Genomic DNA, 23,285 nt, shown 5'->3' on the forward strand with positions numbered 1-23,285 from the left:
TACCCTGTTTTCATTATTGTGTCTGTCAGGAGGAGCAAGGCCACTCCTTGACAGGTCTGTCTTCCAAGAGCTTTTAAATGAGAAATGGAATATCTCTCATATGCTTTTAAAACTTTTTCAGTCAGTTAACCTAGTTTCTGTAATAAGTCAGTGACATGGGGGCGGGGGTTGGGCAGGGAAAGACCGACAGTGGGGGAAACTGCTATAAAATTTAGACTTAAGAGACTAAACCAAATGCAGTATGATGACTTTGTTTGGATTCTGATTTGACCCAGTAAGCAACCAGAGGCATTTAATTAGGGATTGTGTATTAGAGGATAAAATTAACATAGATTCTTTGCTAGGTGTGATAATGATATTGTGGTTGTATAAGAAAATGTTCACAAATTTTAGAAAGGCATACTAAAATACATAGGAGTGAAATGATGACTGATTTTTTTTTTGCTTCAGCAAAGAATATGGAAGAAAAATAAAGAAATGTGGCAATTTTGGTAATTGTTGAATCTCGTTGCTGGGTATATGGGGTGCACTGTCGTATTTTACTTGTGAGGTTTTTTTCCATAATTTTTTTTGAAGCAATTAGTCTATTATTTATTTGCCTTACCTTACTTAAAGGAGAAAGGGCTTAACCACATCGTACTGAAAGACCACAAAGTATCCCCCACTTCATTATACATTTAAACTAAAACACAGTCATTAACCCTTCACACTACACACTCAGTATGACTTTTGCTTCTCTTTTTCCAGTGGTTGACTCCTACTTTCCGTTTATCTAATCAAACCTCTCTCTCCACCAATGTGATAATTTCAAACAAATGTAAGAAATCTTCTATTCAGTTCTAGGCTTGTCAACTCCTTCCAACTGGAATTCTTTTCTTTTACTCATATGACAGCCTATTCTTCCTACTCCCCCAACTCTCTTCTCACAATTCTTTGTATATACCATGTCCTGTATATGATCCTCTATTTTTGAGTTATAAATACAAAATTTTTCTTAGCCAGCTGATGACTCTGAGTACTGTTATTTATAAGTGACTCTTGGGGGATTTATGTATTTCTCTAACTTACTGACTTGGAGCTAAAGAAAGGGAAAAAATGGTCATTTGGGTGTAAGATTATTTGTAATATTTGAATTTCAAATAGTTTCAAATGTTAAATAATGTTGACGAAGTTTTTTTCTTCATGAGAGTGCATTGGCTTTTATTCTTGACTGTGTCATACTTCTCTAAGATGTGAACTCTGTAAGAGTATGTTATGTTGCACATGGCCAGGGAAAGGCATATCAGAATTCATAAGCCTGCTCTCAAGTTATCAGTTTAAGTTGTTCGTTATTTCACCATTTTGGGGGTTGTTCTTTTTAGAATCAAGACTTGTTTGCTACATCACAAAATAAAGAATTTGATCCCCTGGGTCCCCTGCCACCTGGATGGGGTAAGTCACATGGATTTTTAAATTGAATTCAGTTATTTTAACAATTAGGTATTTATGGATGGATGTTATACCCTGTGCTTGCTTGAGTGAATATCTGGAAAGCTTTTGGGGTGTGTTGGTTTAATTCAGAGTGCCAAATAGGCATTTAATTTCCCAAAAGTTCTAAGTTACTCTTCTAAAATATAAAAATATTTTGCCCACTCAGCATAAGGAGAAATGGATTATGATACACATGAAAATCTGGATGGACCTCAAGGGCATTATGCTTAGTAAAAAAAATCCATTTCAAAATATTGTATACTGTGTTATTCAATTTATATAACATTCTGGAAATGACAAAACTATAGAGATGAGAAATAGATTAGTAGTTGCCAGGAAACAGAGCCACTGGTAGGTGGTTACAAATATAGGAGGTAACATAAGTGGTTCTTATGTAGTGATGGAACAGTTCTATATCTTGACCATGGTGGTGATTACACAAATCTGTACATGGAATAAAAGTGCATAGAACTATATATTTACATAAATGAATTCAAACTTTAAAAATTAGTGAAAATTGAATGAAGTTTGTAGTCAACAGTAATGTACCAGTGTCAATTTTCTGATTTTGATATTGTGCTATAGCTACATAAAATGTCACCATCGGAGGAAACTGGTTGAAGGGGGTATATGAGATTCTTTGAACAATTTTTGCAATATGCTGTAATACTTATTTCAAAATAAAAAGCTTTAAAGATTATTTTGATCATATTGGTGCTTCGAAAACACAGTTCAGAGGTTGATTGAGTTGATGTTATCTGAAAGAACAGTGGAAGGGGGAACATGTTGGGGTGGTGACTTTGTGTCCTGCATGAGCATGCTCTGTGATCAAGTACCTTAGTTATTAAAACTTTTTATAGACTTTAAGATGAGCCTGCCCTACCAGATTATTTTATATCCATTATATAAGTCATAGAGCTGTAGCAAGTTTCCAGAGTAAACACGGCAATATAGAAACAGTTTTGCACAGAAGAGAAAGAGAATATAGAAAGTGGAAAACAGCAAAGTAAACCCATTTATGGAACCAGTTGAAGTTTTATCTTCAAGAGCTGCAGATATTTCAGAAAGTGATATTTCTAGATAGTCTTGTTGGGAAACATCAGTTTCTAAGATAGATTGCTCTAGCATTACTTTCTTTAGGAAGGGAGGGAAAAAAATTGATGTCAAGGTCACATGAATCTGGGCAATAAATGATACTGGCTGTGTAAGCCTGCTTTTCAGTTACCCCATTGCCATTAAAGTTATTTATCCCTAGCATTCCTAGGAGTCAAAGAAGTAAAAAAATATAATAGTTCATAGTTATAACTATTATTGTCACTGGCTTGTAGCAAAGGGAAAGCATATGAAAGTTGTGAATTTCTGTCTTTACCAGTGTCTGGTAGTTTGGTAAGGAGTCTTCTGGCTCTGTGGGAGCCTTGTAATGGACAGTTTATAATTGGCATGAAGTACTTCAGAAGAAGGGATGTTGTTCTTTTGAGGCATATTGAACTAGACCTGCTTGGTTGCATGCCCAGACATGGATGGTCTTCTCAGCTTTATTTCTAGGGTTGTTTTATGTTTGTGTTACAGAGGAGAAACGATATACCTGTAGGTCGTGTATTCATCCTCTTAATTTTAGTGCAGAAAAACCATGACCTGATTGGCTTTTGTTAGAAACACAAACTATTTTGCTCCTTCTCCAGGGCAGCTGTTAAGAAAAATTGTTTCTCGCTCATAGAAGCATGAATTGCAGGCTATGTTGCCTTTATTTGTAAAGCTTTTCCTGCAAATCTGGTCCTTGTCTTCTGTATTTATTATTATCCTCAACATCAGTATTTCTCATTTTTACTTTAGCCAACAACACCTCCATAAAATACTGCCTCTAGAGACCCAATTCCAGCTTACGTATGTTATCAGAATTTTGCCTTGGTTATTTTACATTCTGCTTATTTTTAGGTTTCACACTCCTGAAGTTGAAGTGCAACCCCTCCCCCTTCTTAAATGAGTTCACGATCATCCTATTATTCAGACTGAGCACTGCTTTATGATTCTCTGCCTTTGGGGCATATGTGTTATTTGTTGAGCCAGTGACAACACTGGTACTATCACAAATGAGAACCACCCAATAGACCCTCAGCATTGATCCAGGAAATAAAATCCCAGTTTACAGCCTGTGTTGATGTTCTAAAATTGTTAGCATTATTTTTGTGACGCCATGTATTTTTAAATCAAACTTGCTCACCCTTTCAGACTTTTGTATGCTAGGAGTAGACATTACTACCTTACAAGCTGACAGTGAAGAATTTTTAACACATGCAAACTATAGAGGCTGGAGAACAAAGAATGCTTTTGGTTCAACAATATAGTCTAATAGGGCTTTGTATAGCTGGTTTACCCATCAAGTATAAAACTATTTTCTCATTTTCAGAGTTGCTATGAAAGAATACATAGAGCAACAAGAAGCTTCTGTTTTTCATTGTTTTATTCATCAAGTCAGGAAGTGGTTTGATGTGCATTCAGGCTTGGTGTTCAGTTATTTAGGAGTTGTTTATCATGTGTTTTTTGAACGAGGTAAGAAATCAGCTCTGTAGTCACAGTACTTCTCATTAAGCAGGTGAGCCTACAGTTTGCAAGCGCATCACCTTTGAAATTGTGGTTTTCACAGCCTCTTCCAAGAAATGCTTTTATCAGTACTATATACTTAGAACAAACATAGAAATAAGTTTTCTATTAACTTTATCTTACCTCATGTTAGCTTTTTTTTGTTTTGTTGGTTTTTTGTTTTTGTTTTAAAAATGTTTTTAAGCTTTTATTTAGAAAGCCTATCTAGTAAAATCACACCTATGAAGTGTGTGAGCTATAATCTAAGTGCACAAACTAAATATTTAAAATGTCAAACAGTTAGATGTTTTTCACTGAAAAGAAAATCTGCTTGGTTAAGACAGTTAAAAAAGGGACTTCCTTGGTGGTCCAGTGGGTAAGATTCTGTGCTCCCAGTGCAGGGGGCCGGAGTTCGATCCCTGGTCAGGAAACTAGATCCCACATGCATGCCGCAACTGAGAGTTTGCATGCCGTAACTAAGAAGTCCGCATGCTGCAGCTAAAGAGCCCACACACTGCAATGAAGATCTGTGTGCCACAACTAAGACCCAGTGCAGTCTAAATAAATAAATAAATATATATATATATATTTTTAAAAAGACATTTAAAAATGATAAAACCAAAGCACACGAAAAAAGTTCAGGAATAAGGCAAAACTACACAAAAGCCTTAAATCTGTTCATCTGAAAAGAAAGAAAAAGGAATATCTCCATGCCATCCCTAGCTTCATGCCACCGTTCAGTAAACACTGACCATGGGTAAGAAGAGGGTGTCCTTAGCTGAGGTCAGTAACTCACCAGCTCTGATGTGGTTGGCAGGGTGCTTCAGAACCCTTGGAGAACCCAGGCAGTGACTCTGTTCATGTTTGTTAGCTTTTTGAAGAGAGAATATCTGGCCCTGAAATCTGAACTTACGTGGCAGTTAAAAGGAGAATATACACTCAACTGTGCACTTAGGATATTAATTTTAGATTAAGTTACTTAAAAATTGTACACAAGAAGTTTATTAATTCTGTAAGTGTATTTAAAAATTTAAATTTGACTGCCAAGAACATTAACTTATTTTGTTATTATGTAGCTACAACTGTGTAGCGCTGTGGGTGCTTCTTTTTGCCTCAGAGACAGCTCTTAAAGTTGGTTACATGTTTCCACACTCAAGGTGCCATGACCGGCAAAGCCATTGTTATTATGCAGGATGTGTCAGAAGATGCAGAGTCCATTTTCTGTATATTATACACTCTGGAAGTTCTATTTCCATTTTAGGTCAGCTGATATAGAAAGTACCTGAGATGTCAGGAGCAGATTCATGATACCAGTCTATCCCTCTGTGCCACCTCCACCCCAACCCCTACCCCCTGCCCCAGTATCATCACTGCTACTTGCGATCATAGAGTCAGTCCTGGAGATAAGTTAAAAGTTACCAAACACTAACTTTACAAGGCTGTATAATTTGGCCTAACACTCATTCTGCAATATCTTGCTTAAAGAAAGAGCCAAAGGATCTAAATAAATGTTGTTTGAAAAACATATGAACTTGCAAACCATAGGAAATAAAAATTGGCTTTATCACAACAGAGTTAAGCTTAATTTTTTTTTTTGAAAATTGCTTATTTTAAGATAACCATGCTTTCTAAAATGTGGGAATCCATTTCATACTATTGAATACTTCAGTTTTCATTTTTAGACATCTTGGCCAAATTTAAAAGATTCAGACATCGGAAGAGACCGTTCTTTTGAAGAATTAATTTGTAATGGAGCAGAGAAGTCAGTAGTTCAAAACAACAGAACTAGTATTAATATTAAAATTTCAAAACTATTTGGTTATTAAAAGAGAAAATAATATCCACACATCTTGTAAACCTTAATGAGAAATCTCAAAGAAGCGGGGCAAATTGTGTAGAATGGGTATAAGAAAACAAGGAGAGTCCTAAAGCAAGAGGCAGGTAGGTAAACAAGCAGCTGCTTCAGATACAGTAAATTAAAGAGCTGAGCCCTTCTGCCCAACCCTTGTGTAAAAAGTTACTGTAGATATTTAGGATTTGGAAACTGGTTGTATTAAGAAACAGGATATATTTTGAAACAGTGTCTTTTCTAGTTGAATAATGCCTAGCATATAGCAAAGAAACAAATTATATCCCCCCATTGTATTTTAAGAAATGAGATGGTGTGATATGAAAAAAATCTCTGAATGCAGACATCAGTTTCCATCCTCTAGCTGCTACTTAATTCTGAAATTTGGGACAGATCACTAAGCCTGTCTGAGTTACCATATCTTCAAGATAAAGGAAAACTACCTACTCTGTGGGACTTTTAAGGTTAAAATGAAGTCATATATGCAGAGTTAAAACAGTTAATTATTCTTGCTGCTGGTTGGATTGAACAGAAAGGTCCTATGGGCAGGACATTGTGAATTATGTCTATTTAGTTTCTAGGACAGCACCAGGGACCGGTTTTGTGGAAGACAGTTTTTCCAAGGTGGGGGCAGAGGTGGTGGCGGTGGGGAATGGTTCAGGCGGTCACATGAGCCAGCAAGCAATGGGGAGCAGCAGACGAAGCTTCGCTTGCTCACCCTCTGCTCACCTCTTCCTAACAGGCCGAGGACCCAGGGGTTGGGGACCCCTGTTCTAGGATAAGATGATATTTTATAACTTGAGTAAGTATGTGGATTTAATAGTGAAAGAATAAATTAAACCTTTAAAGTTGTGATTTAAAAACTACAAAATCAACAGAGCAGTGAGAAATGGGCAAAATCAGCTCATCTTATTTTAATTTGAGGAAGAAGACTATGCCAACTCTAATGCTTTGCTTTTTTTCGTTTGTTTTAAAGAGAAGAGAACGGACAGCAATGGTAGAGTATATTTTGTCAACCACAATACTCGTATTACACAATGGGAAGACCCCAGAAATCAAGGGTAAGAACTTGCAGTTATTAGTGTATAGATAACTTCTTAACGATTGTACCCTATTTCCAACTCAGTTATGAAAAAGATCAAACCTACATATTCTTTCCCCAAAAGCCTTAATTACCCACATACTTAAGAAAGAGAAAAAATTACACTATTACTTCCATATAATGAAGGTGGGTTTCTTGAGAGTACAGGGGGGAAAAAAACCTCACTGGTATATACGAATACGTGTGTGTGTGTGTGTGTGTGTGTGTGTGTGTGTGTGTGTGTGTGTGTGTGTGTGTTTCCCCCCAAAAATACCTGTTTGTTGTTAGTAAGACTAGATTACTAATTCTAAAGTGGGGTTTTTCAACCTGACATCTCTGGATAGAATTCAGGGAGTATGTGACTTAGAGGGGAAAAATACATATTCATTTTCAGTAACCTTTACCTAAAACTGAGTGTTCTTTCCATTATGATTGTAGGCCACAACCATAATATTAGAATTAACAATGCCTCGGACTTTGCCACCAGTAGAAATCACAGGTTTTTAATATCTTTCTGCAGTTGTTGCAGATATCTGAAAATATTGTTTACACACATCATTACAAGAACTTGCTAGTTAATAAGCCATTAAAGAGGTACATTATTTATTACAAGTTTGTCTTTTTAATATTTATTATGTATATGTAATTGTTTTTCTTTATAACATTATGTGATAGTGTATGTATTAGTTTGCTAGAGCTGCTTTAACAAAGTACCACAAATTGAGTGACTTAAACAATAGAAACTTGTCTTATACATATTTCAAGGTCAAGGTGTCAGCAGAGCTATGCTCGCTCTGAAGGCACTAGGAAAAGATGTGTTCCAGGTCTGTCTTCTATCTTTGATAGTTCCTTGGCTTGTGCAGCATAACTCCAATGGCATTCTTCCTGTATGCATGTCTCAAGGTCCAAATTTCCCCCTTTAATAAGGACATCGATCATATTGGATTAGTGGCCCACCTTATTCCAGCATGATCTCATCTAATTACATCTTTAATAACCCTGTTTCCAAATAAGGTCGCATTCTGAGGTACTGAGGTTTAGGATTTCAGCAGAAGAATTTGTGGGTTGACACAGTTCAGCTCATAACAATATGTAATGCTATGTGTTTATCAGATTTCCAGAGGGTTCCATTCGCAGGGAATTTGGTAAGCTATATAGTCAGAAGGCACAGTCCCCACAAAATTGTCCTCACTTAAGACATCAGCCACAAGCTGGGAGGTCTCCAAGACTACTCTCACTTCAGACTGACTGACTACAAATTTAGGGTGTCTACCCAACCACTTTCAGGTTCAGTAACTCACTAGAGAGACTAGAACTCTCTGAAACCTCTTATACTCACAGCCTCCTTTATTACAGGGAAAGGATATAAACTAGAACCAACAGAAGGAAGAGATGTATAGGGCAGAATCTGAGAGGGTTCCAAATGCCCAGAATTGATGTCGAACAGTATGTGTTGAGTATTGCCAACCAGGGAATCTCACCCTAGTCTCTAGTATCCAGAGTTTTTATTGGGGCTCCATCACGTACTGCCTGCGTAGCTAACCTTTAGTTTCCAGCTCTTCCCCACAGTTTGGGCTAATACCTATAGTGTCTAGTTACTCCAGAGGTTAGAGCTGATATGGCATATCCCAAAGCCTCCCTCATAAATCACATGATTGACGGTCTGGTGTTCGAAGCCCCTAAGCAAACAAAGATACACTTGACAGGCAGGACATTCCAGAGGCCTAGAGATCACCTCCCAGTAGCTGAGGGCAGTGGTCTGACCTCTGTTTGGGCGTGATTAAATCTTCACATCTACCATAGGTCAGGGTTTTAAGAACCTCTATTTTAAAGGTGTGCTTTAAATTTAAAATCTATTTCTGGGTACCAGCAAATCACAACATTTTATGGAGTTATGGTATTTAACTTAAATATTTTCAGTTTCTTAAAAAGGAATAACTAAGAATTTCATAGGCAACATTTCTAATTTCTCTTTAAAATTCTATCACTAAGGATAGAATAGACCATGTCACCTTTCTGTAATTTGCTACCATTTTTTGTTCCCCCTTGGACCTTTAAAGTTTCAGAGCTAAAGTTAGAATCATATTTTTATAAATAATACAAATAACCCAGTTCTATCCAATTTGTTTTCAAGAAAACAACTTGTTACTGAGCCCATCTTGCAAATATGATTATAACAAATGAGAAGTGTTATCTTCTTAAATTTTTAGTAGTCTGTTTTGTCTGACATTTGTATTTAGTTCTGTAAATATAGTTAAATGTTCTTAACTTTTTGGCATAGTTCACAAAATACTGTTCTAGGCAATGGTTCTAAGCCTTTTGTTCTTCTGAAGTACACTTGAGGAAAGTGACACTCCTGTCAGCAGTAGTGGCTCTCTAAAACAGTGAGATTAAATGCCTCTAACCCCTCCTTTTCTTCCTTTCTGATGTGAACTTGAACATTTCCATTGCTTTGCCTTCTCACCAGACCCACCAGACGAGAAAAATGAAACTGTAGAATAGAGAAAAATGAACTGGAAAATATGGATGCAACTTGGAACACTGAAGTTTAGAGAGATTAAGCAAGGTCTAAAGATAGGTATTAAGGAAGTGGGTAGGAATACTCCATTAAGAACATTTGAGTTGCCTTAACAGGAATAATAGAGATTCTGGACAAGGGGAAAGGCTTCACTTGGAGGTTTGACAGACCATGTCTTGTTTAGGGAAATGGTGAGTAGGCGTACACTACACAGGGTTCATGGAAGGGAGGTGGAGGTAGAGTGCAGAGGTAAAACTGAAAGGAAACATAGAGGGCAGAGTATCGAGACAGAGTGAGGGCCAAATGGAGGAGTTTAGGTCTTATAATTGGTTAGTGGTGAATAGTGATATCACTTTTAGAAGAGAACGAATTTGTTCAGATCTCTGTTTTAGTACTCTATCAGCAATGTGAAATATGAGTATAGGACCAGAGTGAGACTAGAGGCAGCAAAACCAGTTAGACTGCTGTTACAAAAGTTTAAAAGAGACATGAATAAAGCCAGAGTAAGGATGGTTGGTGCTGGTGATTGAAAACAGTGATGAACATGAAAACTTCTAAGGCAGAATTGGCAGAACTTGGTTACTATGAGATGTTTAGGCAGGTAGGGAATACAGGCAAAGTAGATGGGAGAAGACTGATGGTTGATGGACCTGTTGACATGTATAATATGCTTGTAGGATTTTAGTAAACAGCTGGAAAATACTGGACTAAATGGTTTTCTAGAATATTTCTACCACCTTTATGGGTATTTTTAGTTTCTGTACTTGGCAAACAAGGAACTCTTTAACATTTTTTATTTGTTTATATATGTTTCTGTGTTTTATATAGTCAATTAAATGAAAAGCCCTTACCTGAAGGCTGGGAAATGAGGTTCACAGTAGATGGAATTCCATATTTTGTGGATCACAATAGAAGAACAACCACCTATATAGATCCCCGCACTGGAAAATCTGCCCTGTAAGTTTTCTAAATGTTTTGATTAAATGTAAAACTGATTCATAAGATTTTGATATAAAGATCTCAATTACCAAAGAGTGCAATTCTTGCATTTCTTGAGGTGGCTTGCCTGTAGGTCTCTGATCACTAAATGTTTTGTATTTCCATTAGCTTCTTGAATATTTTCTCCTAGAGACTTTCCATATTTGTTACCATCTATTCACAGCATTAAATGAGTGTTTAGAAATTATCAGTATAGTACTGCTCACCAATTAATCCCTGATTTCTGATACCTACTTTCTTTCATTTCTATCACCTTTTTTTTTTTTGACTTACAAAAGTTCTATTTACACATCTATCACCTTTTAACTTGAAAACTCCCATTACTTTTTCTTTTCCATTTTTGAAAAGTAACTGTGTTTTGATTTGCTTAATATGTTTTGTTTAGGTTTTTTTTTTTTTAAATTATGGTCAAACAGACATAACAAAGTTGACCATTTTAGGTGTATATCTTAGTGGTGTTAAGTACACTTATTGCTGTGCAACCATCACCACCATCCATCTCTAACACTTTTTTATTATCCCATACTGAAACTCTGTACCCAGTAAACAATAACTCTCCAGTCTCCCTTCTCCCCCAGTCCCTGATAAGTACTGTTCTACCTTCTGTCTCTGTGAATTTGACTAATCATAAAATGTTTGTCCTTTGTGACTAGCTTATTTCACTTAGCATCATGTTTCCAAGGCTCATCCATGTTTTAGCTTGTATACATGTGGTTCATGGACATTTGAGTTGTTTCCACCTTTCAGCTATTGTGAATGATGCTGAGAACATGAGGGTACAAATATCTGTTCAAGTTCTTGCTTTCAGTTCTTTTGCATATATATTCAGAATTAGAATTGTTGAATCAAATGATAATTCTGTGGGGTTTTTTTGAGACGTTGCCATACTGTTTTCCACAGTGGATGTACTGCTTTATGTTCTCACTGGCAGAGCACATGGGTTCCAGTTTTTCCACATCCATGCCAACAGTTGTTACTCTGTGTGTGTGTGTGTGTGTGTGTGTGTGTGTGTGTAATGCCATCCTAATTAGTACGAAATGGTATCTCATTGTGGTTTGTATTTCTCTAATGATTCATGATGTTAAGCATCTTTTCATGTGCTTATTGACCATTTTGTATATCTTAGAACAAATGTCTATTTTGGTTCTTTGCCCATTTTTGAATCAGGTTGTTTTTTGTTGAGCTTTAAAAGTTCTCTGTATATTCTGGATATTAATCCCTATCAGATATGTCATTTGCAAATATTTTCTCCCATTCTGTGTATTTCCTAAGCATTTCATAGCTTTAGCTCTTACATTTAGACCTTGGATTCATTTTCCGTTAATTTTTGTACATGGTTTTAGTAAGGGTTCAACTTCATTCTTCTGCAAGTGGATATCCAGTTTTGCCAGCACCATTTGTTTAGTGGACTTGGCACCCTTGTCAAAAACTATTTGACCATATATGTGGAGGTTGATTCCTGGCCTTTCTGTTGTATTTTTCTGTATGTCTGTGTTTATTCCAGCACCACACTGTTTTGACTGCTGTAGCTTTTACTAAATTTTGAAATCAGGAAATGTGAGTCCTCCAACTTTGTTGTTTTTTGAGATTGTTTTGGCTTTTCAGGGTCCTTTTGAGATTCCATATGAACCTTAGGATGGGTTTTTCTATTTCTGCAAAAAAAAAACCAAAAACAAAGACATTGGGATTTTGATAAGGATTGCATTGAAGTTTTCTTTGGTTAGTGTTGACATCTTAACAATATTAAGTCTTCTAATCCATGAACATAAGCTGTCTTTACATTTATTTGTCTTCTTTATTTTCTTCCAGCAATGTTCTATAGTTTTCATTGTGCAAGTCTTTTACCCTATTGGTTAAATTGATTCCTAAGTGTTTTATTGTTTTTGATGCTATTTGTAAACGGAATTGTTTTGTAAAATTTCCTTTTCAGATTGTTGATTGTTAGTGTATAGGAATACAACTGATTTTTGTATGTTTTGTGTTCTACTTTGTTGAATTTACTTATTAGTTCTAACAGGTTTTTTCACCTGGAGTCTTTAGAGTTTTTTATATATAAGATCATATCATCTTCAAACAAATGTTTTCTTCTTCCTTTCCAATTTGGATGCCTTTTCTTTTTCTTGCCTAATTACTCTGGCTAGAACTTTCCATACTGTGTTGAATAGAAGTGATGAAAGCAGTCAACCTTGCCTTGTTCCAGATCTTAGAGGGAAAGCTTTCATTCTTCCACCATTGAATGTGATGTGAGCTGTGGGATTTTCATATATAGCTTTTATTATGTTGAGTTGGTTTCCTTCTAGTTTGTTGAATGTTTTTTATCATAAAAGGATATTGAATTTTGTTGAATGCTTTTTTGCATCATTTGAGATGATTGTGTGGTTTTTTCCCCCTTATTAATGTGTGGTGTATTACATTGACTTTTCATATGTTAAATCATCCTTGCATTCCAGAGATAAATTCCACTTGGTCAAAAGGATTAAAATGTTAATCCTTTTAATACACTCCTGAATTCAATTTACTAGTATTTTTTTTTAGGATTCTTGCATCTATATTCATAAGAGAGATTGGTCTGTAGTTTTTCTCTTTTTAATTTTGTTAAGCACATTGTAAACATACTTTTTAATTTTTTTATTTTAATTAAGTTGTACTCAACATACAATATTGTTTCAGTTGTACAATGAAGTTTTGTTTTCATGTAGCACCTTTGTCTGGCTTTAATTTCAGGACATTGCTGACCTCTCGTTACTTTTTTTAATATGCAGAAGATATAAAATTAAACTTTCATGTTTCAAACAAACTAGGAATTCAGGCCAATTAGGTATTAATGAAATTAGATATGTAATAAATTACAAACAGATACTGTTGTATCATTAATCTTAGTTACAATTAAGTTTGGGCACATATAGCAGAAAACCCCAAAACAATAGAGGCTTGTATGAAGCAGAAGTATATGTCTCTCTGTCATTAAAAAATAGTCTAGTGGGACTTAAATAGCACACTACTGAATAATCCATGGCTCAAAGAAGTTGCTCACTAGAAATAAGGAAATTTTTTTTACTTTATGATAATAAAAGCAAAACATCACAATTTGTGGGATTTAACAAAAGTAGTCTTGGAGGAAGACTTAATTGCTTTAAAGGACTAGATTAGAAAATAGGATGTAAAACCATTGTTCCCTGCTTCCACCTTAAGAAGCTAGAAATAGAAAAGTTAATTAAGTACAAAATAAGCATAAAAGCAGAAATCAATGAAATGGAAATGAAAGAACAGAAAAATCAAAGCTACAAGTTGGGTCTTCAAAAATTTAATAATATTGGTAACTCCTAGTAAACTTGAGAGAAAAAAAGAGAAAAACTGGGAAATGTAGTCTGCCCAAGTAAATCTCAAGATTCTGTTAAGAACAAAGGAGAGAGTGGATTCAGGAATAGACACCATTCTCAGACAGAACCTCCTTTACCTAGTCCTGTTATATTTGGCTGTATATAAGAGAGAATCTCACAACAGGGGCTTTAAAAAGATCAAAGTTTATTTCTATTTCTTACTTAAAAATAGTCATGGGAAATTTTTTTTTTTTAAAGGTGGTGTTAGGATTTTGCTGTACTAGAGCATTTTTGTATTTGACTACTGAGTTCTTAGGGAGTGTGGTATTGTGTTTTCCTTCAATATTTTATCTTACAAGAAGCTATATATGTCATATTAACATTCTTCCTCAGAGACAATGGACCCCAGATAGCCTATGTACGGGACTTCAAGGCAAAGGTTCAGTATTTCCGGTTCTGGTGTCAGGTTAGTATTGGGACTGTATTTCTGTACTCCTTTTATTATGTTGCTTACACAATCAGTGATTGTGAAAATAATTAACCTGTAGAAAAACAGGTAAAATGGAAGCATTGGAATTTTTCTCCTATTTTTAGGTCAAAGAAATAGATTTATCCCTTAGATAATTTATGGCTTCTCTTGTCCAGAAGAATAAATTTGAAACCATTTGAATAAGGAAACATTGCTACTCATTCCAGTACTCATTATTTTCAGATTGGAGAAATCTTCAAACAAATGAGTTAAAACATTTCTGATGTGTAAATTATAACCAGCTCCTTTCATATCTAGCATTTGATATAAATGACTTTGATAGATCCGTACATATGTATCACTTTGATAGATACTTTAGTACATATATATGGTTATAGTCAGAGTATGTTTAACAGATGTGATCAGTTATTTCTGATGTATTATAAATGTTTACTGAATTAATGATTTCTTTATGGGGTCTAAATAAAATTAACGGACTAGTCAAAGTGTTACTATGATGAATATTTTTAAACTTGAAACTCTTGTACTGGGCCTGTGCAAGCAAAAAGAATTTGAATTAGCTTTTTGAAAATTTAAAGATTTGTTTGACTCATTAAGTAATCACTGTGCATACGACATCTTGCGTTCTTCTGTTTCTTAAGTATCAGATGATCTATAATTAGCATGAATACTCACAAATGCATGGTTAAACATTATTAAATAAAAGTTCATATTCATAGTCTACTTGTTACTGTAAGCAAAAAAGTAAGTAAAATTTTACCCTTTTGGTTTTTTGATAGGCCATTTTAATGGTGAGAGTTGACTTAAGACATTCTTATATTTCAGCAACTGGCCATGCCACAGCACATAAAGATTACAGTGACAAGAAAAACATTGTTTGAGGATTCCTTTCAGCAGGTACTGTTTCATCCACTTAATGGTTTGCCCCCTGGCTTCCAGCCCAAAACCTTTTGGTGCTAGCAGTTCAAACAGTTTGGAACTTTTTGAGATGGAGTCCTTGAATTTTTTAAGTCTAATCTCATTGCCAGCTACCTTAACACTTAAAATTCAGGAAAATGCAGATAGCTTTGTGTGTGTGTTTTGTGTATGTGTATGTTCTGTGCTTTTGAAATGTCAGAGTAACTTAGTATTAGTTTCAGGTTTCCATTTCTAAGCTCAGTGTTTGATTTGAGATAGATATTTAAGTAAAAAAATAGGCTTTTGGTAGACAAAGGTTTGGAAGTACTGTATGAACATACTGGATACAGATAGAAAAAGAGAGGAGAAGACTTTGTTTTTATACTTCTGTATTGCTTGCATTTTTACAATAAGCATATTTACTCCTATAAAGAATTTTTTATGTAGTAAAAAATGTAAATGGTCATTGATGACAATATCTAAAAATAATGTTTTCAGGAGTAGTCAACAAATGTTTTAGCTGTCCTCAGAACCTGAGTTAATTTACTACTTACCTTTATTTTACAACTTTGTTTACCAACCAACTACAGCTAAGTATTAAGTGATTTTGATATATTAAAATGACCAGTGGAAAAAAATGTCTTAATATGCAAACATCCAGTTCGTCCTTGTTTTATGGCCAGATGTGGCTGTGATTCATTATCAAACCCTTACGATAATTTTGGTAGCTACAGCTTTGAGAAGTGCTAAACCGAATGCAAAGGGAAAAGAGATTGTCTGAGATAGTTGACGATAGCTGTCTACTTACTTTCAGAAAAAATTATATTCTTTACTAATGGAACCTCAGTTATTAACATTGAAGGGAAATGCCAGTTGGCATCCTGCTAAGTAGGAGCAGATATTTTTTTAGGAGCAGAGCTTGACTAAGGCCACTTAGAGAATTATGAGTCATTCTCTTGATCTGATGTAAGGAAGGCTCCAAGGCCATTCTCTACCCCGTGATTACCTATTTCTTATTTTCATGTTCGTAACCAGTATGCAGTCACTGAGTAGTCAGTCTCTGGTGGGCCAGTTTCTTGGAACGTAACTTGCTGATAGCAGTGCTGAAAAGATGCGAACATGAGTAAATGTCCCTTTAGCTATTGACGCCTAGAGGCTTTCGCAGAATGACAGACCAGATGGTGCTAAAACAGTTTTTAAAAATTGTCACCCTAAACTCTACATCCATCCAATAAATGTGAAATAAAAAGAGAAAAATTTGATTGCTTTGGAAGAGTGACATATAGCAAAATTAGCATCAGATTTTCTTCATAGCATTTGGATAAAGTTGTTTGGGGTAGTAGGTGTGTTTTTCTTGACACAGCACAACTGCTTATGGGGGAAATTGCAGGAGAAACACTTCTTTTTTTCCTTCATATTAGGCATTTGTTAAAAGGTATTATTTAAAGGTATTTTTTTCCAGGGGAACAGCAAGCGAGATCAGGGACAGCCGTACGGTTTGGGGAGCAGCCACAGGGACAAGGAGTAGCCAGAAGGAACAAGAAATGAACAGAAAGGATAATTTTAACTTCTAACATTTCTCATTTGCGTTGCTATATTTCTAGCCTATAGTGTTGTAGAATACTTGTCATTCATAAGCATTGAATTTTTTGTTATATCTGGCATTTTCTTGTTTGAGTGGGATATGAATTCATGAAAGTGTGGGAACTGAGAGAGCCCTAGCATAAGCAGGTCACTTACTGAGCCTCTCTGGATATTTAAATGTGATTGTTCATTCTTATCCTTTCATGAAATAGAATCATTGTATGGACTTTATTCTCTCCAGGCCCTGTCATTTTTTTCCCTAAGAGTAATTAATGTTTGTAATCTTCTATTGGCCCAATTTTGGGCAAGTAATTAGATACTTTTAAAAAGCAAGAACCCAAATGACCTCTTCATTGTAGCTCAATAAATGGTACTGTCCTTCAAATATAAAGATGATCTTATTAACCACTGTAGTAGAATACAAAATTTGAGTAGTTTTTCCAGGTTTCCACTGAGAATGAGTTTTCAAATTAACTATATTTTCTCTGCAGCCTCTGTTTTTCATTTCCAAGTTAACCAATTAGTTATTATGTGTACCTTTTGTCTATAAAACAAACCCAAACCTCCCCAAACCAAAAAAGGACCTAAGCTCTGCTCATGGTCACAGTTACTCTGCTCTAAACAAATGAGAGAAGGAACTTTGTCAGTAGTAGGATCATTTAAAAGAAAATTATATATGTATAAAGTATACAGAAATATAGATATGTATAATTTATAAAACATTATGAAACTTTAATGTATTTTCTGTATGTGTGGTGTTGACCAAACCACAGACACCATTCTATGTCATGGGGAATTTAAGTTACTTATAATGCAGGAGATTTCTAACCTGGAAGTAAGTGGTATAAGGTGTTTCTACTTTTACCGATTCTTTTACTTCTTTTTTTTTTTTTTTGGTAGATAATGAGCTTCAGTCCCCAAGATCTGCGAAGACGTTTGTGGGTGATTTTTCCAGGAGAAGAAGGTTTAGATTATGGAGGTGTAGCAAGGTAGTGATAATATGAATACTCAGAACTTAGTTCCTTTCCTCCAAAGGTATCATTACACTTTGCTTGCAAGTATTATTTTCTCAATTTTCTGTTTCAGGAAAATGAAATGTAGCAAATTTTTGTACCTTTATTAATGTTACAATTATAAAATTTCAAGAAACATTAATTCAGCACTTTCTAAGGTGCTGCTAGTTGATTTCACCCACATCACTCCTTTAATCCTCAGGATAACTCTGAGAGAGAATTTTACAGGTAATAATGAGGTTTAGAGACTCACCAAAGACACATAACTAAGTTGTAGAGCCTGGATGCAAGCTTTACATCATCAAACCAGAAGCCAGTGTTCAGTCCACCACCTCATATCTGTTCCACAGAACATACAAGGCCCTATAGTGTTCAGGTCACTTTCCCCATCACAGGTTCCTGATAGAGATAATAGTCAGTTCCAAACTGTGATTAATAATATGTTTTGAAAATATAGAAAGCTGTATTAAATAGGAGTTGAAATTATAAATTCTCCTTTCTTAATATTGGAGCTTCTAATCAAACCCCTAGAAGATAGACTCAAGCAGGAAATTGCTTTGCTTATTCCATAACAGTATATCATACCAGGTTAAAAATTTGCATAGTGGTGGCAGTGTGGAAAGCCAAGGACTTCGTAGTCAAGACTGGATTTGAATCCTTTTTCTGCACTCAGTAGTATAACTTGGGGCAAATATCTTCATCTGTAAAATAAGAATAATCATATCTACTTCTCTGGGATTATTGTGAAGAGTAGAAATACTGTTTATTAATATCCTAGTTCAGACCCTGAGTCTTTGTGGGGTCACTAACTGGTGGCTACATTTGAGGGATTTTTACTTAGGTTTTGTTTCAAAAGCTCACATTTCAAATGTATGAAGTAATCACAGGTAAATAACAAATATGAATAGAAACAATTTTGTATTAGGTAAAGATAATTCAGGAGGGCAATCATTCATTCTTAACTCGAAAATTAACTAGCAGTATTAAAGTATAAGCAGGATTACTACCAGAGGCCATAAACCAACAAGAAAGGAAACTCAGGCTCGAGCTGATACCACATATATTGCCCCAGATTCACTCTGCCTACTGTTCTGCCAGACCTTCACCCATGTTACATAGTTAATAACTATAATCTTACATTAGTGTTGGTTGGTATTTTCACAGCATTTGAATTAGAGCCTCTTAGTATTTTCCTAATGAATGAGTAGCTTGAATTAAGTACTTTATTGCCTCTGTGAATTGGAAGGTTTTTCGTATTTATCTAAGATTTAGAGAGCAGTGGAACTTAATGAGCATCACTGAGGGGCTTTGTAATGGATGGAATAATGTTAGACTTGTTTCAGCTGTTCTAACCACATGGGTCAACAGTGAATTTTAAACTTGCCTATGTATAGTATTTCACTGATTCTAAGACTGAATTTTTCATATTTTAACATCTCTGAAACTGAGATGTGTATTACAATTGGAAAAAATTTTTTAGTGGTTCATCAAATAATGTTGTCTTTAAAGTCAATGATGTCTTAGATTCTTTGAAATACACAGTGTGTAAATATCTCTGTACAATAGATGTCAGTTTGTACAGAAGCAGTGAAAATCAATAAGAGACTAGAGAAATACCGCCATCTGAGGAGTATAGCACTGCTCTTTGATTTATTGGTTTGGTTACTTACAAGATTTTTCATCCTAAATTTTCTTTTGATTTCAGAGAATGGTTCTTTCTTTTGTCACATGAGGTGTTGAACCCAATGTATTGCCTGTTTGAATATGCAGGGAAGGATAATTACTGCTTGCAGATAAACCCGGCTTCTTACATCAATCCAGATCACCTGAAATATTTTCGTTTTATTGGCAGGTTTATTGCTATGGTAAGTACAAGTGGAGAACTGTGTTTACTTTGCTAACTCAGCAATACTAAAGCATTGTTTCTTTAACTTTCTCATTTGAAATTTTCTCATCATTAAGACATGTCTAAGATTGGGCTTGTTATATCTGCCCTTTTCCCAGAAATATTCCATAATAGATCATATGACAGGGGAGTTTGTTTTGTTTGTTAGATGAGTTCTTCATTCAAAAAACAAAAACATTCTGAAATACAATGAGATATAAGATATAAAATCTTTTATATCTTATAAGATATAAAATTATCTTAAATGGTATTGTTTTCTTCTTGCATAGGCTCTGTTCCATGGGAAATTCATAGACACAGGTTTTTCTTTGCCATTCTATAAGCGTATCTTGAACAAACCAGTTGGACTCAAGGATTTAGAATCTATTGATCCAGAATTTTACAATTCTCTCATCTGGGTTAAGTAAGTTTGTTTCCTTTTAATTTATCATTGTTGTGTTGGTAACGTATTCAGACTGTAAGCATGTAATTGGTTTACTGAATTTAAATGGTTTACATTAAACCTGTCTCATTATTCAATATGATAAATTTTATAGAAATATCTTAGGCAAAAATGTGATTTTAGAGCATGATGTTCCAGTTTTGTTGTTAATTCTGATGTTACAGTTTAACAATAGTTATTTAAGAACATAGTCCTTTAGTTAAAAAAAAAAACTCTTACATGACTGAATTAGTGTAACAGTGTTACTTTCATTTGGGCAGAGAAAACAATATTGAGGAATGTGGTTTGGAAATGTATTTTTCCGTCGATAAAGAAATTTTAGGTGAAATCAAGAGTCATGATTTGAAACCCAATGGTGGCAATATTCTTGTAACAGAAGAAAATAAAGAGGAATATATCAGGTAAGAGAGAATGCTCCTTTTGACATAGTTTTTAGCCTTTCTGTTGGACTGTATAGCACGTTGATAATTGCTTAGTAGTACTAGTGGACAGTATTTCAAAAAATATTTGCCTTTATACTAATTATGAGAACTGCTCATGTATTGTTAAGGATGCAATACACCACGTCCTACCTTGTAAGTACATTGAGAGAGGAACAAGAAAAGTGCTATGGGAGACATCCTTTCATCTAGCTATAATCATGGAGCAAGAATCTGGTGGTATTTAATTTGAGCCTTGATGGTTGGGAAGGATTCAGTTATGTAGAAATAAGAGCAAAAGTTATATGCAGAGATACAGAGGCTAGAAAGCACAAGTCACAAATCGTAAATAGAGAAGAGTTGCCATGGTGTGTGATGCTGTCAGGCAGCTCAGAATTGATAGCCCATTTGCCATGTCTTGCATTTCAGAAGCCAAGGAAAATGAAGAATCTTTAGAAGATGTTGTGACTAATAAGTTATGATAACCCTTAAGAGAACAGTTAGAACTGTAGCCCAATGGTAGATATAGAGGCCAGATTACAAGAAATTAAGGACTAAATTCAGTAGACAGTCTAAATTTCTTTTTAACGAGTCTGGCAGCAAAGCCCATGAGAGAGAGGACAGATTGTTGTGGAGGCAGCAAGGTAGAGGGACTATCCTGCAGGTTAATTCAAACTGTAAACCTTACAAAGAATTAGTCTAGTGGATGCTAATGAGTTTAATCCCCACTTTCTGATATATTTCAATTTAACCAGAAATACGAAAATTTGTAAAGTAATAGAAAAGAATTTTGGTCATATAGAACTTTCAGTTTTTCTCCAGAAGTGTGAGTGTTAAGGCTAGAAGCAGTGCTGGATCACTTTTTTAAATACCAATTCTGTAACTACTATGCCATGTAACATCATGGCATTGAAAAGAATCTCAAATTTATATGCAGATATTTTTGTGGGGAATATTTGAAGAGCAGGTAAAATTTTTAAGTAAAAAGATGGTTTTCTTAGTGTAGTCTCTTATACTTTGCATTAGTTCATACTTTTAGTCTCAATAGTTATTAGTTCACTGACATACTCTCAACACCAGTTCAGTCAGATAGGGGTGAGATTTCACATAGCTACTGATTCTTGAGTTCCAGTTTCTGGATCTCTTGCCTGCTTTTCTACTTTTTAAATATTAACATATCCTCTCCACATTTCTTGTGATTAATATTTGCATGGTATATCTTCCTCCATCCTTTATTTTCAATCCTTTGTCTTTCTGTTTAAAGTATGTTTCCTAAAAGCAGCATATTCTTAGGTCTTGCTACTTTTATCCATTCTGATAATCGTTACTTTTAGTTGCAATTGGTACATTTAAATTTAATGTTATTACTGATATGATTGGACTTAAGCCTGCCACCTTGCTATTTGTTTCTTCTATTTCCCAATTTCTTTTGTTCCTCCTTTCCTGCCCTCTTTTGTATTAATAATTTCTAATTTTCTTTTTATATATCTTTGGTTTTTTCTTAGCTATACCTCTTTAATTTTTAGTGACTGCTCTAATGAATATATGCATCCTTAACTTATCACCTTTAATTAATATTATACTAATACATTAATATTATATGTAACATCATAATTTATAATTAATATACTACTTGTACATTATAAGAGGCTCATAATAGTATAATTCTGTTTATCTCATTTCAGCCATTTGTGCTATTGTTATCATTTTATTTCTTATGTTTATAACCCCATAATACTATATTCTTGCTTTAAGCAATCAATAGATTTTAAAAGAAATTAGGGAATAATAGTCTTTTATATTTACTCACATTGCTATTTCTGGTTCTCTTCATTTCCTTCTGCAGATGCATTTTTTCCATCTGGGATCATTTCCCTTCAGCCTTAAAAACTTCCTTCACCATTTTTGTTAGTGTGTGCCTGCTGGCAATAAATTCTCTCAGCTTTTATCCAAAAACATCTGTATGTCATCTTCAGTTTTGAAGGATATGTTCACTAGATTTAGAATTCTAGGTTTATAGTTTTTTTTTTTCTCTTTTTTTTTTTTTAGCACTTTCTTTCAATAATGTCATTCCGTTATTGTCTTCTATTTTTGATGATGTGAGCCACTGTTTCTCTTGTTTTCTGGATGAAATGTATGTTTTTTTCTGTGGCTTTTAAAAGATTTTCTAAAGGTTTTTTAGCATTTTGCCTCGTATATACGCGCTTTTATGTTCTCCTGATTGATGCCATTTCAGCAGTTGTGGAAAATTTTTGTGCTTTTTCTCTGTAGATGTTCCTTTTGCTTCGTTCCCTCTTTCATACTTCAGAGACTTCAGATACATGTATATTTAACCTTTGATATCATCCCAGATGCTGTTTATATTTTTTTCATTTTCTCTGTGCTTCAGTTTAGGCCATTTTGATTGATCTTCGTTTGAATTCACTGCTTTTAAGTTCATCCAATTAAATTTTCATTTCAGATATTCAGATATTCTTTAATTTCCATTTGCTTCTTTCAAGAGTTTCTGTGTTGAGAATCGTCATCTCCATATATTTTGTCCATCTTGTCCTGTAAATTATTTAATACATTTTTAATAGCTTTTAGAAAGTATTTACTAACTTCAGCATTGGGCTATCAGTTGGCCTTATTCTATGGCCTTTTTTCTCTTATGGGTCACATTTTCCTGCTTCTTTGCCTATGTAGTCATTTTTTATTGTGGATGACGCATGGTAGAG

The 23,285-nt window shown here is 34.7% G+C and overlaps 1 protein-coding gene across 4 annotated transcripts in view; it reads left to right on the top strand.

Annotated features, from left to right (window-relative positions):
* Positions 1-23,285, top strand: part of ITCH (itchy E3 ubiquitin protein ligase) — a 126,854-nt gene that overhangs the window by 82,702 nt on the left and 20,867 nt on the right. For all 4 annotated transcript variants that reach the window (XR_009005404.1, XM_007193258.2, XM_007193257.3 and 1 more), the window contains exons 12-20: positions 1,362-1,431; positions 6,876-6,960; positions 10,327-10,455; positions 14,211-14,283; positions 15,133-15,204; positions 17,689-17,777; positions 19,507-19,666; positions 19,977-20,110; positions 20,410-20,550. Coding sequence is in view for 3 of the 4 variants with exons in the window: in XM_007193258.2 (XP_007193320.1) it covers positions 1,362-1,431; positions 6,876-6,960; positions 10,327-10,455; positions 14,211-14,283; positions 15,133-15,204; positions 17,689-17,777; positions 19,507-19,666; positions 19,977-20,110; positions 20,410-20,550 (953 nt within the window). In the remaining variant the exon portion in view is untranslated. The remainder of the gene's footprint in view (positions 1-1,361; positions 1,432-6,875; positions 6,961-10,326; positions 10,456-14,210; positions 14,284-15,132; positions 15,205-17,688; positions 17,778-19,506; positions 19,667-19,976; positions 20,111-20,409; positions 20,551-23,285) is intronic.

Source organism: Balaenoptera acutorostrata, chromosome 15 (assembly GCF_949987535.1).
Source record: "Balaenoptera acutorostrata chromosome 15, mBalAcu1.1, whole genome shotgun sequence".
Classification (NCBI taxonomy): Eukaryota; Metazoa; Chordata; class Mammalia; order Artiodactyla; family Balaenopteridae; genus Balaenoptera; species Balaenoptera acutorostrata.